Here is an 18,894-nt window from a genome sequence, read left to right as displayed (position 1 = left end):
AAATACAGGACCATTCTGGATGAAAACCTGTTGGAGTCTGCAAAAGACCTGAAACTGGGACGGAGATTTATCTTCCAACAAGACAATGATCCCAAACATACAGCAAAATCTACAAAGGAATGGTTCACAAATAAACGTATCCAGGTGTTTGAATGGCCAAGTCAAAGTCCAGACCTGAATCCAATCGAGAATCTGTGGAAAGAGCTGAAAACTGCTGTTCACAAACGCTCTCCATCCAACCTCACTGAGCTCGAGCTGTTTTGCAAGGAAGAATGGGCAAGAATTTCAGTCTCTCGATGTGCAAAACTGATAGAGACATACCCCAAGCGACTTGCAGCTGTAATCGCAGCAAAAGGTGGCTCTACAAAGTATTAACGCAAGGGGGCCGAATAATTTTGCACGCCCCACTTTTCATTTTTTTATTAGTTAAAAAAGTTTCAAAAATCCAATAGATTTCGTTCCACTTCACAATTGTGTCCCACTTGTTGGTGATTCTTCACATAAAATAAAAAATTTATATCTTTATGTTTGAAGCCTGAAATGTGGCAAAAGGTTGAAAAGTTCAAGGGGGCCGAATACTTTCGCAAGGCACTGTAGTTTGTGAGGTGGGATCAGTTTTCATTTGGATTCAAATTCCTTTACCTTTAAATGACTAGGAGCAAAAAAAAAACCAAACAAACAACAGAACAGATTAAAGTAAAATGGATCATGTGGAAAAAAAAAGGAACTGGACAGGTTAGTGACAAATGAATACAGGCTTTTAAATCTAAAGGTCTGTTCTGTCCTGTGTGAAATACAATCTTTATCTTTCTTTTATCCAGGTTATGAGATGAAAATAAAAAACCTAAAAGGGCCGGTAGCTTGCAGGAGGCAAAATAAAAATCTCTGCAAAATGAAACTAGATATCCAATGATGCATTTAAGATTCATTCAAAAGGAAAAGGCACAACTTGTCTTTACAAAGCACTAAAATGGGGGGGGGGCGACAGCAGCAGCTAGAAACTCGTCCTCCTCCTTAACACAAAGCTTTCGTTTTCAAGGAGCTCTCTCCACCACCCGATAAAAGAAAACTGAACACAAGCCTGGCACAAATCCAGGCACAAGTTTTCATCAAAGAGGAGAGCCTTTTCTTTCATCCTAATGCCTCCTGAGAACATAACCAGCATGTTATGGATTATTATTTTAAAGCTGAACACTGCTGGTTTGAAGTTCATATTACACATAAGAGGCTGCATATTAAGTCTGAGCCTAACGCTCGGCTTTACACGTTTTTTAAAAGGTTTAAAAATTAGGTCTAAATTGCAGGCCTTGGATTGATAAAACAGTTTTTTTTTTTTTCCAAACCATACAATATTTCTCTCCAGCATGTTTTTCTGCATAAGAATGATTTACAGGCACTTTTGTTTCCCCTTGTGTTACAAACCAAGGATATAATATTAAATATTTTATGGGTCAGGATCCCCAAAAGATTTCAGATGATTCAATTGGTTCCAAAACCTGAAAAACAGTCTGCAAGGTTAACTGAATGATTTATAAATGTCAACACATAACCTGCATTTTGGAAGTTGAATCATACCTGCTCTTGCTAAAATGACCTTACCACATCACAGAAGAAGGCCTTTCATTCAGTGGCTAACCATTTGACCACTGACCACTGAGTTGTCACTGAGTCACTGAGTTGACCATTTGACCAGCATGTCTTTGGACTATGGAAGGAAACTGGAGCACCTGGAAGACGCCCACATGAACATGGGGAGATCATACAAACTCCATGCAGACAGAATCCCAGGAACTGAACCCAGGGGTCCAGCACTGAGAGGCAGCTATGCTAACCCCTGCGCCACAGCCCCACCCAGGGCATAGTATCAAATCTAAACAGCACATATTACTATACTAAGCCTCTTGGAACTGAAACCACACTGAAAGAATGAGATGTATTTGCATATATGTTAAAATTACTTTTATCTGACATTTCATTTGATTATAGGAAGCACCACTATCCCTCGCATTTGATGGTAAGATTTGACAGTATAGAACAGACTTTCACAAATAATATCCAGTTACATTTACTGTGTTCTCACCACTGGGATTTACAAGTAAGACAGCAGAAAGCAGTTTGCTTATATTAAATACAATTTTAAAGATACAGAAAACTGAAAGAGAGAAGTGCTGAGACAATACACATGATGATAAAGCCCTTCTAAACATGTTAAAATAAAGTGATTACAATGTTTTTTTTTATTCTATGTGATTCCCTTAAAAACCCACTACATACTCCTCAGTATTGATCTATCAGGAAATAGGGTGGCTACTAATCTGTGTATATTTGATTAACCAAAAACCCTTGTCAGGATTTTCCCAGATACAAGCAGCAGATTTAACATGCACATGTATGAATAGTTATTTGTCTGGTTATTTTTTTAATAGTCAATGCAAGGTAAATGAGGATATAACTTTTTTAGAAGGGAGCTTTGTTTACTTGAAGGAATGACTGTAAATAACTGGTTTTGCACACAATTACAGTGCATAGAAAACTAAGCCTTTTTCCTCTCCATCATCTAACAAATTCAGCCAAAGAATTACAGTAGTTTGGCTTTGATTATTAAACCACTGTTTCCATCATGAATATTCTTCATTTTAAGTATGTCATCTGCATGTAACAGGAGGTGCATAACTACAGCCTGCCAATGTACACTGTTTTTATTGCAAATTTATAGTTTAGAAATTAGCACACACTGTCATAAATGAAATGGGCAAACCCCCATCCTGAACAGTTTGGTTCTAATCTAAATTATTAAAAATGAAGATGTGTCTGCACAGTGAATCTCTAACACATTTCTTATAACTGGCTGTTCTCAATTACCACGTTGGTATGTTTCTTCATTGGCAACAGATGACTCTGAAGAGTCAGACTTCCTTTCAGAAAACACAAAAGCTTAATGAAAGGAAGACGTTCTAGTTCAAGAAATGACAGAGATGAAAAGATCAAAGGGGAAATGCCAGGAGTGCTGGCAATTGCAATTGATCTTAATTAAATCTTGCCTTGTACCACAATACAGTTACTTTCATCAAAATGTTGTATTGCTTATAATATCTGTAACTTTACAGGTTTCTTCAAAGTGTAACTGTTACAAGACAATCTCATTTTTCTAAATGTAAATTACTGACAAGCTTTCAGAAGCTAAAAGCTAAAATGGTAATTACTAAGATTGTTAGAGCATAAGTCGTACTTTGTGTATTTGTCATTTATTTGCAAGCTATTTAATAAAAGCCAGAGTTTAAAAAACACATCCATTGTGCAATTACCAGGATACTCATTAGGGAAGTGGTCTAGCATAAACAGGGAGGGAAAATGGGAAACATCACACTGCCCTTCTCCCAAGAACTTGTTTTAACAAGCCTACGTTGAGGAAGGCAGCCAAGAGGACAAGCAACCTGCTGTCCTGATGCCAGGCCCAGCAGGGCACAGAGACTTTGAGAGCAGCCGGAAGATAAATAATAGACAAATCTAATAAAATGAGCAATTCAAAAGACAATCGCGCCATGCACACACCACCATATGGCCACAATACACGACCGAATGGTTTAGACAGATAAAAAAAAACAGGGCATGCAAATTCCAAATGTTTTTAGGCTTTATCTAGCCAATCTACCGCAGATTAGAAAGCTGAAGCCATCAATGCAGTCTACCCCGGTGGTTGTTAAAAGACAGTCCTGTGCCTGAGTCAAAACAGAAATCTGCAGTTATATTGTCCATGTGAGAAAGACCATGTGTGCTGCTGTCATCCCGTTAGTGTGTACATGACCGTACGAGCTGCTTATCCATGTGGGATTCCTAATTACTCTCGACTTTGTTCTTGCTCACTAGATTAAAGCATCTGCAGATGTGGGGTTTGGTAAAGCTTAAGCAAAATCCACAGAGGGGTTTCTGAATGAAGGGGAGAGAGAAAGGGAGACACTGGCTAAAAGCATGGCTCGTATCCTTTCAGCCCTCTGCTACCCACAGCTCTTTTTTATTTTCCGTGAGGCTGAATTTAGACTTTGTGTGAGAAGTTTCATTTAGAGCCTTCATTGTGCAAATTAAAACTCGTGCTTTTGAGGCTCCTGGGTTTTACCCTGTTTAACATTTCTCCATTTAAATGCAAATCAGGCCTTTCGTCTGCAGAACAGTTTGAAAACACAAGAAGAACAGCTGACGCAAAGTCATGGAGGGCCTCATTTTTTTTTAAAGTGATTCCATTTGTTTTTATGAACCATGCTGTGACACTTCACAAGGGGCGTGCTTCATAGCTGTGCTATGATTGTCATACCTATTTTTTGTTCAAGGCACCTGGTTTACTAAGTAAATCTAAAGCTATAGAAATCATTTACAAATATTGAGTTTAAGCAGAATTTTTGGCATGAAGACATTGCAAAAGAGACAAAGCAAATCTCCACTCTCTTTGGATGAAACCTCACATTTTTGGTAATAAGCAGTTATTTAAGAAGGTAACCGGTAATGAAATTGTTTTTTCTCTTGATATTCATCAGATTACAAAAAAAAAATAAACTTAGCTTTAGAGTCCTATCACTAGTACAATATTCATGGAAAAAAAGGATACCATGGTCAAGCTCCAAATATAATGGCTTTTGGGAGATATAAATTATTTCAATATAATAATAATAATAATAATAATAATAATAATAATAATAAACTTTATTTTATATAGCGCCTTTAAAGGTGACTTCTCAAAGCGCTTTACAGGATGACAATAACAATAAATAAGAAGACTACAACAATAAATAAGAAAATTTCACAAGACAGGACACAATTATAATTACAACAATACAACAATAACAATAGAGGAGACCGTGAAAGATGGTATTAAGAAGAGCAGAGGGGTGAAGAATGGAACCAGTTAAGTAAAGGCTTTTCTGAAAAGGAGGGTTTTGAGTCTGGATTTGAAGGAGTTTAGAGAAGGTGACTCTCTAATATCCTTGGGCAAGGAGTTCCAGAGCTTGGGGGCATAGCAGGAGAAGGCCCTGTCGCCCATACAATGTAGACGGGCTTGTGGGACAGTAAGGAGGGCAGAATTTGAAGAGCGGAGGTTGCGAGGTGGGAAGTAGGGCGATAAAAGTTCGGACAGGTATTGAGGTGCCAAGCCATGTAAAGCCTTGTACACATTATTGCAAATATTTTTACAAGTATGTCTTTCTTACACCCTGCTTCAACTGAAGTAGTTAGCAACAATAAAATTATGACATTTAAGCAGCAAATTAGTTTTACAAGACCCAGACATGTCATGAATGTGTGAGATAGCTGTGAAAAGATTAGATCTAAATGAATGCTATTACATCACATTGTAGGTGTCGCTCTGAACACACTCACATTTTAGTAGGTACTATAAAGCAAGTGTGGGCAAAGTTATGATAGTCTCTTTCATATACTGTATTGTGATTAATAAATATTAGTAATATTGCAAGGGAAAACATTTTTGTTTGAAATATTTTTGAAAATACAATCACTTTTCATATTGTTTTACTATAACCTCTCCTGTACGTTTACGCTGTATATACATATATTCTGGTTACTATTGATCTCCCTTTACTTTGGGTATCCCAACTCTTGATTGTGTTGAGACCTTTGACATTTTCAGCCTCCTAAGATTCTTTGTGCAATTGCTTCAATAGTAAAACACTGTTTTTAACTCAGTGATGTTTCGGCTCACATAATTACCATCTGTTTTATATATAATCCCTTTGTTGTACACATATTGTGTCTTAACTATGAGAAAAGCTTTTACAAATAAAAACTTCAACTGAAAATTAGAATTGTGGATGGATCCTTCCTTTAATAGTGCTCTTTCTTTATATACTGTCAATTTTCCATTGACATACTTTCTGCCTATATATAACTGTCCTTCAGTGTACTGCCTAGTTTATAACATTGTGCCAGCTTACAGCCAATGTTAGTGCCTATCCAAGACTTAGTGAAATACTAAAAGGCAATTGCAGCTTATTACATAATATTAACCCATGAGATACAGTATATTGCCCACCCTAAGAAGATTGCTTAAAAACTTCAGATGTTTTCACCATCCTTTGCAACAGCAACAACAGAACAAGTTCAATTTAAATTAATCACCAGGAACCATATTCTGCTTACTGTATTGCAAACACTAACTCTTATTATTATTAATAACATAATGAAAGCATAAAAATGCCTCCCCCTGTTCTGTTCAAACTTGCTTTATCATTTTGATGTAAGGAGACTATTGTAAAAAAAGGTAAAAAAATAGAAAACTATGTTTCACTGTCACAAAAACAAGGATAAATTAAATTAAAAGACTAGAGTCACATCCTATTATTTATTTACCTCTATTTTGTACAATAGAAAACAAAACAATCATTTCATGCGATGATCTAGTACTCCAAGCAGGTGACATGGCCTGGTTAATACCTCTATCTACGCAGTCTTCTTCAGCAGTTTAGAGCTCTCTTTCTGTAGAAGCCCTTTAATGACTAAAAAGCACATTCTCACTGACACCACCCAAGACCACCAAATCAATACAGATGGGCAAATCCACAGAAGTAAATTTTATGAATGAGATGAGCAATTGTTTATTTGCTGTGTAAGAAGTGGGGGGGGGAGAAAATGGCTGAACTGGTTTAATTAACCAAGAAGCTGATTTGTTCTCCTGTGAGAAATCAGAGACTTTAAATTAAATCCATTCATTTGGAAACAGAGTAAGGCAGAGGCTTTAAGGCAGCTAATGTGAAAGATCCTACAGTATATGTGCAGTGGTCTATTTATATACTAACCAGTAATTCTGTAACTTACTGGCTTTGTTTGTTTTTCTTTATTAAACCAATTCTCAGGAATCAAAGGCATCAATAAAATGATGAGTTAATTTGACTACAACAGTAGTGTTGCTTTGCTTTTTTAAAATATCCAAAATGTGTTTTAGAATATTTTAAACAATAGTGCACAAATATATATTAAGTTATTCTGTACATGCCTTTACATATTGTACTGTTATCGCTGTAACCCTGTGTGGACTGCTTTAGCGTAGTTGATGATGCAATGCACCATTCTATCATTAAAATAAATTATGTTGCTTCAGAACACTGCATTGATTTTAAGCATCTGCATGTTCATGGGTTCTATGTCAGAAGAGGTTTGTATGAGCACAGGACTCCCTGCTATGCTCAAATTTGACTGAGAATCAATCTATCATGTGAGTGGTTGCCTGCATTATCCAGTACAGTTCAGTCAATTTAATGCTTTTAGTCATATTTTAGCAACGATGCACAGAAATGTATATCAACACGTGCGTTATCGTCTTCATGTTTGCACAATGGTGAAAAATAAGTGCAATTTTCTAGAAAAAAACATATAAGCTGTAGTTCACAATCAGTTGAATAAATCCTCACACTGTCTTGTTTTTACATTCCAGGCAGCTTTCTTGCACCCATCCCATTCAGCTTATATGGAGACCTACTTGTCCAACCTGTCAGTCTTACAACACCTCCCACAAAACAAAAATAAGAGAGACAGCGGAAGGATGTTAAAAATGAAACAGCACTCATTACTGGATGCGTTCAAACATACTCCTGATTCTGTTTCCTCATTCCCCAATAGTTTGAGAACCCTCAATCATACTAAGCTTGCGTGTAAAATAGCAAAAAGCACTTCAGAAGGATGCTGCCTTAGTGTTGATGTGGCCCCTTGCATATGCACAGATAAGTCATTTTAACTTTCTTTTATCTCCATGGGATCCTTTCACATCAAATAGCAGATTCATACTGAATGGCATACTTCAGGTTTCAAAATGATGCATTGTTAATATGCTAATGAAACCAGACAGTGTCTGTTAATTCAAAGACACCGTGCTTTTTGTTTGCAGAAGCCTTACGAGAAAAACAGGTTCCTCTCACAGAGACATTAATCTTTTTTCATTCTTACTGTAAAGGTCAAGACTGCTTACCAAGTTGTCTGTTTTATTAAATAACTTCACTGAACCCATAGCTGCACTTTATGCAAACAGCATAATTGATGCTTGGATGCACAAAAGGACTTTTAGTCAGCAAAACAGTGTGGTAGCAAACACATGCCCACTAAAGCAGACAAGCTTTACCTATTACACAAAGTAACTGTAATAAGCTTAATGCTCAGTTTTAAGAGTCAGAGACTAAATGCTTTCCGTAAACAGCAACTGGTACCTCTGCAGTAATGCTGCACTGTAGTCACTGAACAAGGGTAGATACATTAAATAAATCCACAAGTAATGACTTCTATTTTTTGGCATTGCTGTTTTCACTTTTCCTAAATTAATTTCAAAGTGTAATTGTAATTCTAAGTAGGAAAAGATGTTCCTCAGTGTGCTAAAACAAGCTGACCCTTGAAATTAGCCACTCAGATGCTATATTCAGAAAGCAGGTATCAACAGGCATTTTTGTGATCATTTAACTGCAAAAAACCTGCACCTTAATAGCTTGTCAGTGTTTAATTGGGGGCTACCAGCTGGTGATGAATGGTACAGTGCTAACTAAAATATTCAATAATGATTTCTATACTAAGTACCATGACCTTTGAATGAACATTTCCCCTGTTGTTAAACTACATGATATTTAAATGCACTGTAATCCCATTAATCATGTTTAAAAGCATGCCTCATAGACATACTGTGAAGACAGATTAAGCTATTTTTAACAGTATTTCATTGTATAACAAACATCACTTGTAATGCATCTATAGCACTTTATAGCACATCTATATATCATCACAAAACCAACTTACAGTATAGGTCTTAAAATTGCCATTTGAATCTGGAGCTGATATTTTTTTCAATTAATTTCAATTTGTAGGTTACTACCCTAGTCTCCGGTCTTTTATTCATATTCAGTTTATAATTTTATTTAATAATGATAATAATTTTATTTAATTAAACATACAAAACAATTTCTGAAATAGTTGTCATCAATCCTGAAAATGACCTTGGAATGCTTCTACATTAGACTTGTCATTTCATTCTGGCAAAACTCTCGCAGACTCTAAGCACATCTGCCTTATATCACTGGAAACAACTCAGACTCTAGAAATAACCCAAAACATTAACCTTCAAACCAAATTCTCCAATTCAGGGTCGCGGAGGAGCCAGAGCCTATCCAAGAAAGCACACGACACAAGACAGCGCACACTCTGGATGGGATGCCAGTCCATCACAGTTCAGGTTCTCTCAGAAGCCAATAGGCCTAGTCTATGGACTGTGGGAGGAAACTGAAGCACCTGGGAGAAACCCATGCAAACAAGGGGAGAATGTAAAAACCTACAGATAGCTCCTCAGGTATTGAACCCAGGACCCCAGTGCTGCAAGGCAGCTATGCTTAGCACTGCACCACAATGCCAGCTCCAATGCCTCTCCCCATCTACAATACCACATTTTAAGCTCAATCTATTTGAAGAAACACATTTGAAAAAAAATTGTAAGTATCAATCCTTGCCGCTATGCTTTTCAAATCCTCACAGTGCTGCATTTAAAAGAAAAGAAAATATAATTTGATCAATGAATAAATCAATTCCTTTTTCAAGAGATCTGAGCATGCCATGGAAGAAGTCAAGTGGTAACACAAGCTGTCAGAAAAACTATTTTATTCAGAAGATAAATATTTACCAAATATGCTGTTTAATTTCCTCACTTAAAAAGGCATTTTAAAGTCAAGGATAAATAGGTCTGTTTACTTTCCAACCTCCTATACAAAATAAAATGTTTTTCAAAGCAAAACAATACAGCACACAGCATAACCTGATGGTGGATATATTTTGCTTGCTTTTTGCAGGTTTTGAAAACAAATGCATTCTTTAATTCAATAGCAATACATACTGCATAGCAAGATATACAGTATTAACAAAAGACTAGCAAGAGTTACTTTACTATTACTGCTGTGATGCTGTGATAAGCACAGTAACTCAGAATGATATTGGAGTGCCTGCAGATAACTGCACCTACTTCCTGACTGAAAAGTTAATTTAAAAAAACAAATAATCTGGCTCAAGTACAGCACAGGAAATTAAAAAGGTGTTTTTTTAATACATGCTGGGCTAGAGAACTTCCTACAGAAGCTAATCAAACCTAATGCCAATACTGTCTTTTGCCTCCATTTACTGTTTGAAATATATTTTAAATCCCAATTTTAATACTAATAAACAAAACAAAACAAAGGTAAAGTTGACCATACTACACATAGCATTTTATGTTAGAATTAATTTAAACATGTATTCTTTTATAAAACTATATTGGACTTAATAAAGGCAGTAAAACATTTCAGTTTTATATTATTATTATTATTAAAATATTTCAATAAATAAGAATTTAAATTTCTTGCATTTATAAAGGCACTTTGGTATAAAAAGTGCTAATCTTTAGGAAGGAACTCACTTCATCTGTCACGGACGTATAACACTCACTTATGGGACATCGCACAACATTATTTTTCACCAGAAACCCCACCACACAGCAGAGTAAATGGAGAAATGAGAAATTACTTCACCAACTCAATTAAGAAGAGACATTATGAAGGTCAGACTACACAAGTTCAGGGCAGAAATTAGTCAAGACACTGGAGTTAACAACCCTCCTCTTACAAACATTTCCACGGAATATTTAGAGGCCATGAAGTAGAGAACTTGGTTAAATATCCATTGGGCATTATCTCCATTATCCGTGTCTCTGTTCACCATATTGGGTCATTGCTTTTGAAAATCTGATCCAGAGGAAAAAGCACCACCTACTGGTCCACAAGCACAACAGCAACCTGGCATTCCTCAGAGCTCTCCAATCCCAAAAATGACTGGAAAGACCTTGGCTGAGCCTCCGAGATCTGACAAGATCCATGTACTATGCAAGTGCATTGTTCTTCATTCTTCTGCAGTCTGCCAGGATGCCATATTCTTTCCATATTCTTCTCATTTATGGAAAGTCTTTTGGACACTTGGTAATTATTACCTCAACTTTTCCCCAGATGGTAAACTGGAATTCTTGCACTGAGTGATCACAGATCCCATTCTGCCAGCTAAGGACCACAGAAATCATACACTGAACACTTGCAACCCACATAACTACAAAAAAATCTTGTTTGTCATTGACTTTAACCTAGCTATACTTCAGTGGAAACAATATGAATGCAGCCTTATTTACCTCATTAAAGACAGCCACATTTTCTAAACATACAGTACAACGCACTCTCCTACATTTGACCACTTTTGGTTAATTGTAAATAATTTTCATCAAAAATTATCCATGGGCACAGCCAAAGGTTATTGTTTGTCACAGCTTGTGAAAAACTAAAATAATATTGTCATTTTACAATAATATTATCACACAGAAAATAAAAACCTATAACGTCTTTCTTTCTCTTTCTACCTTCCTTTACTGAATATTTCAGGCTTTTTTCCCCAGAAGAAAATATGAAACTTGAATAAATAAAACAAAACAGTTGAGACTTTGGTTCTCTGGACCTTGCCGAGCTCTGAAACAGTTTCTGTATGGACCTATCTCATGGCTGAGCAGGTTAAAAGGATTTGGGACCATTTCTGTGTTAGCTGTCTCTAGGGACACTTGCAATAAAAAACGCTACTGCTTCAAACAGATGCACAGCAACATGGGTCTTCCAGATAATGCTGATAAAACATAGGAAGACCCACTTCTGTTATGATGCATAAACTGCTTATTGTCCTCCTGGAGAAAACGATTAGCCTATTGTTTTTAAACATGCATGATACTGTACATCAAAACATGTAGCCAGATACTAAAGAACATACAGTAGGTGATGCCTTGCAATGATAATTAGATAATGAAGACAAATTATACAACCTATTACTTTATCTTTCATATATGTTACATATCAGCACTAATCTGAAATACAACAAAGTAAAAATGAACATGAAAAAAATTTTTTTACAGCTGTGACAAGCATCTTTCAAGGTCACTTCAAAATCAATCGCTGCATTAACTCCTTACGTGAACTGGGAGACAAAATACTACTATTTACATATAAAAACAGTGAAATATGTTTAATACAGTCATTTTAACCACAAGTATCACTGCTTAAAAAACAGAAGTATGAAGCTGTATGAAGTATGCTCAGTATGAAGTATGGCAACATACTCAAACAGCTTACTTTCCAAAGCTGTTTATAATTTCCAATTTCTGCCCATCTGCACACCATGTTGTGAAATTGTTCCTCGTTTTTTAAACTTAGGAGAAATAAGTGCCCATGCTGATTAAATTGTTGCAAGCAACAAGTTTCACTTATATACTTGGTACAGTATACAGAAAAAATAAAATATCCGGACTTCTGTTTATTAAAGGAATGATGAAGTCTTCTAAAGTCCTTTGTTTTTTATATGCACAACTTTAACATTCTAAGGCTCCTTGTGCATGGTACCGCAATAACAGATCCGTGGCCAAACCTGACAACTGCTGTAGTTGATAGGCCGAGCTGTGTAATAACCCTTAGGGTGCACAATGCCCATTACGCATGGTTGTCATTTCTCATGAGTCGACTGCCACTGACAGCAGTAAAGCAAGAGTGAATGGTGTTCTCAATCTCAATGGTGATAGATGTCCTCGCTGGTGCTAGGCTTCTATAGCGGTCTGTGACTTCCTGACAGACACCTGCTTTCGAGAAGAATGCTGTCCTGTGGGTTTTATAAGTGACTATAGGAGACTACAGATTACTCTAGCTCGGCCTGGATTATCTTTTCCTTTCTTTTGAATATGCCATACCAGTCGAGTCTGTAATTGGAATGAGTTTCTATTGGAATGAGTTACTGAAATCAGTGTTCAAAAGTGTTCTTACCCACAAACTCTCCCCTCTCTAGTCCTCGCCTTAAACTTAATGGAACACAGTTCTTATTGCAGTCTTTATTGTCAAGTGAACACAGCTTTGAGAACTGTTCACTATCAGGGAATCAATTGCGAGATATTCTAAACCTTATCTGTATTTTAAAAGCAATTCTCCATTTATGCTTAGAAAGGCTTTGCCCGGCGGATCAGCCAAGGGGTTCAATATACCACTAGTATCCCAGATGTTACTGTACATTTCAGTCAATGTTCCAAGATTGTTCATGCTGTTGTTTTCACAATGGAGTTTATGTGTGTGCAAAGAGGTTTCCACTAGTCTAACACTCGCGTGTGTGTGTAAGGGTGGGTGGTGGTGGGGGGGTATTTAGTTTCTATTTCATTCCGCCTTTCTCGAAAGCCACTACAAAGGCTTTAAAGCGTAAACAAAGGCAAACAATTGAAGGAGCTCCCCCTCCAATTCCACCCATCTGGCTGCTTTCGGAGCCTCGCGCAGAAATGGACCGGCATTTCAAACATCATTCTACCCAGCAACAAAGCCGCGAGATGCTATTCACGGAGATGATAGAAAAACGCGAACATTCAGCACACTTCCACGGAAGTAGATACGAGGGGAAAAAATAACTCCCAAATTTACCATGACTTCGTAGAGTACCCTAAAACCCAGTTGTGAAATATGAATTTAAACACGTACTGACTCATGCATGCGTCACACTACTTGAGGGGGCATGTCTGCCACTTTAGTATGACTGTTTATTATTAATATTATGAAGGATTATTACTACTGTTAATAATGGTCAACGTGATGGTATTCTTTTAGATGTACATCCAGAATGACCTCAAAGAGAAATTCTTAGTCTATCATATGACATGCACGATAATATAGTTATTCAAGAAGTGATTTAAAGCCTGAGTTATCTAATACAACCTGGAATATACAGTAACAAATGCCTAAAAATATTACGCAAGATCACGAGCGATATTCACCTTGTAACCCAATGGCAGTGTCAACATAAATCAAGAAACAGAATACATGAAGGAGGCCCATCGACCAAAATACTCAACCTTTCAGATAACATGAAACTGTCAAAATGATACAAGGACGTGTCTCAATAGGAATGACTCTCTAGCCAACCTTGTTTTACTGCTCTCCGCTGCAATGCAGCGCAAAGTCACACCAACGGCAGATGTGCGTTTCATATCCACCGGCAAGTTATTTTTTATTAGGCTTTCCAGAAAGGAGATGAGACACTAGAGTCCAATTTTAATATTGAAATAATAAACAAACAGTGAATGGGAAAGTTGCAATGCAAAGATACAACATGAGAATTACTATGTCCGTCAAATGATGTTTTAGAAAAATACCGACCTTTCACTTGTGTTTCGTATTCCGTTGTGATCTCCTTGTCCTTCTTGAATTTGTTTTGAGAAGACATGGTTCTGGAAGTATGAAGCATACGATGCCCTACGATGTCCTGGCTCGGTCGACTTCAGTTGGAAAAATTCAGCTTCACAGTATTGAGATTGTCCTGTTTTCAGTTAACACCCCCGAGAAGCGCAAAACCTTGCACCCCTCGAAAGACAGACTCTTGTTTGCAAAACAGGGTGCTTCAAGTGAAAACTTTAAAGACGTGCACGACTGCTCACCTGTGTTGAAGATTTTAACAGTCTGTATTCTCAAACGTAAAGCACCACTACGCTACAATGAAAAAAACAACGACTCCTCCTTTCTTGTGATAAACGTGACATCCAAAAACCTTAACTGCAAACCGGGAGAAAGCCGTGTGGATTATATCAACCCAAAACAGAGTCGGGTTGCGAAACATCCAGTTTTATATGTCCTTCCATTATTGGTTCATTTTCTTGAAGTACAGACTCAAACGAACTGTGTAAGTGCGCAAAACAATCGCCTTGCTTCATTTGAATAAGTCTGTGCACACTGAAGATTTTTTGCTGCAGGGTGAATTGAAGCAGACGTCACCAGACTCCTCCCTTCTTTTTTTCTCCCCTATTTTTTATTTTTGTGATCACAGAGTCATTGTAGTCTCAGGGGGACCAAGGACATGCTCTGCAATATAGAAAAAAACTATTTCTAAAATATATAATTCAAGTGAAAATTTTTGAAAGGTGAAAAGCAAAGAATAAATAAAGAACAATAACTTCCATTTTGTTAATAGATGAGAGCAGTTCTGCCCTTTTTTCATTCAATCATTATTCAGCGTGAATATAAGAGAAAAAAATCCTAAGGAGATGCCGTGTATTGGATTGCGGTTAGTGCGTGTATTGTTATTTTAATACATGAAAAGTATTGAGGAATTTATCTTGGTGTTATATAAAAACCTTCTTGTAACTAATGCAGAAATTATCAAGACTTTGGGTTGAGTGCGGTCTGGTTACTAGGCTCAAATCTAATGACCCGTTTAGGCAAGAACATTTTATTTGACAATATTAAGATGTGTCTTAAGATTTTTCATTCATAAGCACAGAACATAATAGTCACTAATAATCAAAGCATAGTAACTGTAACTCTTATTTTTTGTATCTATTAATTTCCTTTATTGTGAGCGCTCCAGGTTAGAACCCAAAGAAAAATCAAATTATCCGAGTCACAGCAAGCTTAATGCTAGATTGAGTTATTTCAGACTTCCATTTCTCACTTTGTTCACATGTAATTCTGTTTGGAACGACTCTAAAAGCATTATATTGATGCTGAGTCTTAATTCCAGCCTGCAAGCAAAAAGTAATAAAAAGGGCTTGTGTACAGTATGAGGTCTGTACATCAATTTTCACATCAAGAGTTAATTGGGGTTATATATTAAAAAAAGACTTGGAACAATGCAATTGTATTTAAAAGGCTGGCATGAAGAAAGAGGTGTTAATGCCAGAACTCTGTCAACAGGAGTATGAAATGTCTTTGAGATAATGTGTGACATTCAAGATGGAGGCATCTTAAGAAAGTCATTACATGACCTGTTTTTCAAGCCCAGTGAGGTGGGACTATTGTTTCATCCAGAGCTTGATGACACTATCGCTGTATTCCAGAACTCTCTGTAACACACCTTTGCCCTGCAGAGACTATTTTTTTCATGTATTTGTAAAAAAAAAAACTTGAACTGCAAACTGCAAGAAGTCAGCAGAGAGCAATATCCAAAACTACAGCTTCAGCACCCTGGCTGAGACAGACATTTTTTTAAAAAGCTGCACCTGCAGGTCTTTACTTATAGGCCTGAAAAAGTGCTCCTCAAATGAAGCTCACTTTCCAATGTCTTTCTAGGGATTAAAGATGATAGATGAATCCAAACTACTCTGACCTTCCTCCTGCCAGCATGTGTAATGTTCACTCAAGGACCAAAACATAGGGAATATTACAGAATAACATTTGGTCCTCTACAAACAACAAAAGCTTGCCACACTATTTTATCCCATTCCCCTAGCAGGGTGACCTTCATTTTTCAGGATTAAGGTGCATGTTCCATAGGCTAGATGAGAGCTCCTAATATTTTGTCCAAGTAATGTAGCTTCAAAGATCTAAGTGATGAAAAGAGAATTTCACAGAAAGGTGTCCATACCATTCTAAAGTGTATATACTAGCTGTAGTGATGTTGAACTAAATAAAAAATAAAAAATGGAATTTTCTACTTGTCATCTAATTTACTATCTTAAGGTATGATGTTTTTGGAGTTTTAGATTTTCATTAGTTTTATTAATTTTTTAGACCTCGTTATCAATAAGGAATGATTAAAAGTATATATAACTATATTATTATTTAAAGGAATTAAATCTCAACAGTGATTATCTTCAGCAAACCATTATGTGTCTGTTTTAAGAGCAAATCAAGTGCAATCTCAGTAGTAACTTTGGGGCTTATTGAATTTGTTGAAAAGTGCTAGGTACAGTAAGTTCGTCATACAGATATACGGTAAATACCTACTGTAATTTGTAATGTATAAACATAGAGAAAAAACTGTGATTTTTGAAACTGTAAACAATATTATTCAGTTAAGTCTAGATACATTAAAAACTATTGGTCAATAAGAATTCTCCAGTGGAATTATGCTCTTTAAGACCACAGTAAACATTCTCCATATAGTAACCATAGCAACCTAACCACTCCGGTAATGCTAATACACATTACTTCCATGACAGTGGCCCCCTCTGCATCCCTGGAAGCAGATGTAATGTTTGCTTAAAGTAACTAAGCAAGAAAAAAAATCATCTGCCTGTGCTCATCTGAACATTTGCATTAACAAGTCTGAAGACCAAGTAATTGTACACACATTGTGACTGATCAGCCCTCCAGGAACTCAGATGTGAATTTTAAGGTCTGTGTGCACAGCATAAATGTATCTATTGTCCATCAAGCAGATTTCCAAGTGCAGCAGAGACTAAAACTTTAAATCAACTGCCAGTATAGAGTTGTAAAATCCAAACCCAATCCACTCACTCTAAGATTAGTGTTTTGTCCGGACTCAATTCATTTAGTATTTATATTATTTATAAGGATGCATTTAGTCTTATTATAATGCTCGACTGCCTAAGAATGTTAATTTGGAATGGCTGGAACAGAAGAAATGATGCAAAAGCAACATTAACAAAGCCAAGCTAAATATATAAAAAATCAAGAAAGGTCATCGGGGTGGCATTGTTCTTTTGCAGGAACATTTCTAAGGCAAAAATATAATATTGTCCTAGGCAGATATAAACAGTGAAACCATTACAAACATTAAAACAAAACACCTTGACAAGAAATCCCAGAATCACTGTTCATGTTCAGAAGCATCCTGGGTGGCTTTATTTATTGTTGTTTCTAGCAGTGATGCTAGCCATAACATGACCATGTCAACAAGGAACATGTTTGAGCAAATGTGGTTAGAAAAACTAAAGGGGGAAAAAAGGATATCCCTGCTGATAGATACACTTTACAGATTTATGATAGCTACAATTATTTACAGATTGTGTTGGGCAAGATATGTACAGTATAAAGCATTACAATTAGAGGTTACTTGAGGGAGGCATTGCTTTATCATGCAAATTAATACATACATTTTAAAACAAATTTCCCTGAACAAATCCATGAATGTCTTATTAATTTAAACCGATCATCATGTATACATGTAACTTGTAATTGTCTACTTTTCCCAATACTGTTTATAGGTAAAAAAACAATAAAATAAATTGTCAGTGCATATTAAAGATAAGTACCCTCCCCTTCTAAAAGGAACATACCTGTATTAACAAAGGTAGAAAACTCTTGCAGTGAATTGATAATGCTCTTAATGCTATCTCCTCATACTGTATATAGGGCCCAAATTCAACATTGTGAAGTAGAGAAAATGCACTCTATGTGTCCAGTGTAGTTTTTGAAGTTATAAAAATATGTTTTTTTTTTAGATTTTCTTAAATCTGGAGAGTTATCCTCTAAAACCTGTAAATATATATGTTAGTTTTCAGAAATTGAAATGTTCTCCTGCCTTAAGAAATGAGTAAGCCATCCTTATATCTGTGACATACAGTACACAGTGAGTTATCAACTGAAAAATGTACCACACCCTTCGAGTTATTTTTACTAATGCATTGTCATTTACACATGCTTTTTGTAATCATATTAATGAGTACAATTCTTTAATCATGTTGGTGGTGTGAAACTTATTTCTCAGTGAAGGCCTGTTCTTGCTTAGGACAGCTCTTTCTAGGAAAATTAATGCCAAACAGAATGATAAATACAATGTGAAATTGTGCGAAGTGGTGTAATGTGAAATTTCCTACGACAGGATGATTGTCTGAGGCCTGTGTTAAATTCACATTAAAGTAGTTCTTAACCCTTTAAGATACAGTTGTTTAGAAGAAATAGTCAAGAGTTTTGAGAAAAATCAGATTCATGGATTCTCTTTATGTTATAGACTATAGTACATGCAAATACCAGACATTGCAGGAGAAAAAATGAAAGAATGTTTGTTTCAAAAAGAATAAAGGAAGTACTGTAAAAGCTAAATATTCAATTACAATTGTATGGGAGCTATAAAGGTACTCCATGTTTCATGTTGGTTTTTCCT

General features: G+C 36.2%; 1 protein-coding gene across 2 annotated transcripts in view; it reads right to left on the bottom strand.

The window, feature by feature from the left end:
- srgap3 (SLIT-ROBO Rho GTPase activating protein 3) overlaps window positions 1-14,800 on the bottom strand; it is a 99,735-nt gene extending 84,935 nt beyond the window's left edge. For both annotated transcript variants that reach the window (XM_088636376.1, XM_088636377.1), the window contains exon 1: window positions 14,211-14,800. In XM_088636376.1, coding sequence (XP_088492502.1) covers window positions 14,211-14,298 — 88 coding nt within the window. In that variant the 5' untranslated portion in view covers window positions 14,299-14,800. The remainder of the gene's footprint in view (window positions 1-14,210) is intronic.
- Between the last annotated feature and the right edge of the window lie 4,094 nt (window positions 14,801-18,894).

The sequence above is a fragment of the Lepisosteus platostomus genome, chromosome 6 (assembly GCF_059453375.1).
Source record: "Lepisosteus platostomus isolate fLepPlt1 chromosome 6, fLepPlt1.hap1, whole genome shotgun sequence".
Lineage (NCBI taxonomy): Eukaryota > Metazoa > Chordata > Actinopteri > Semionotiformes > Lepisosteidae > Lepisosteus > Lepisosteus platostomus.
The sequence above is the reverse complement of the archived record's forward strand: the minus strand, read 5'-3'. Positions and strand labels throughout refer to the sequence as shown.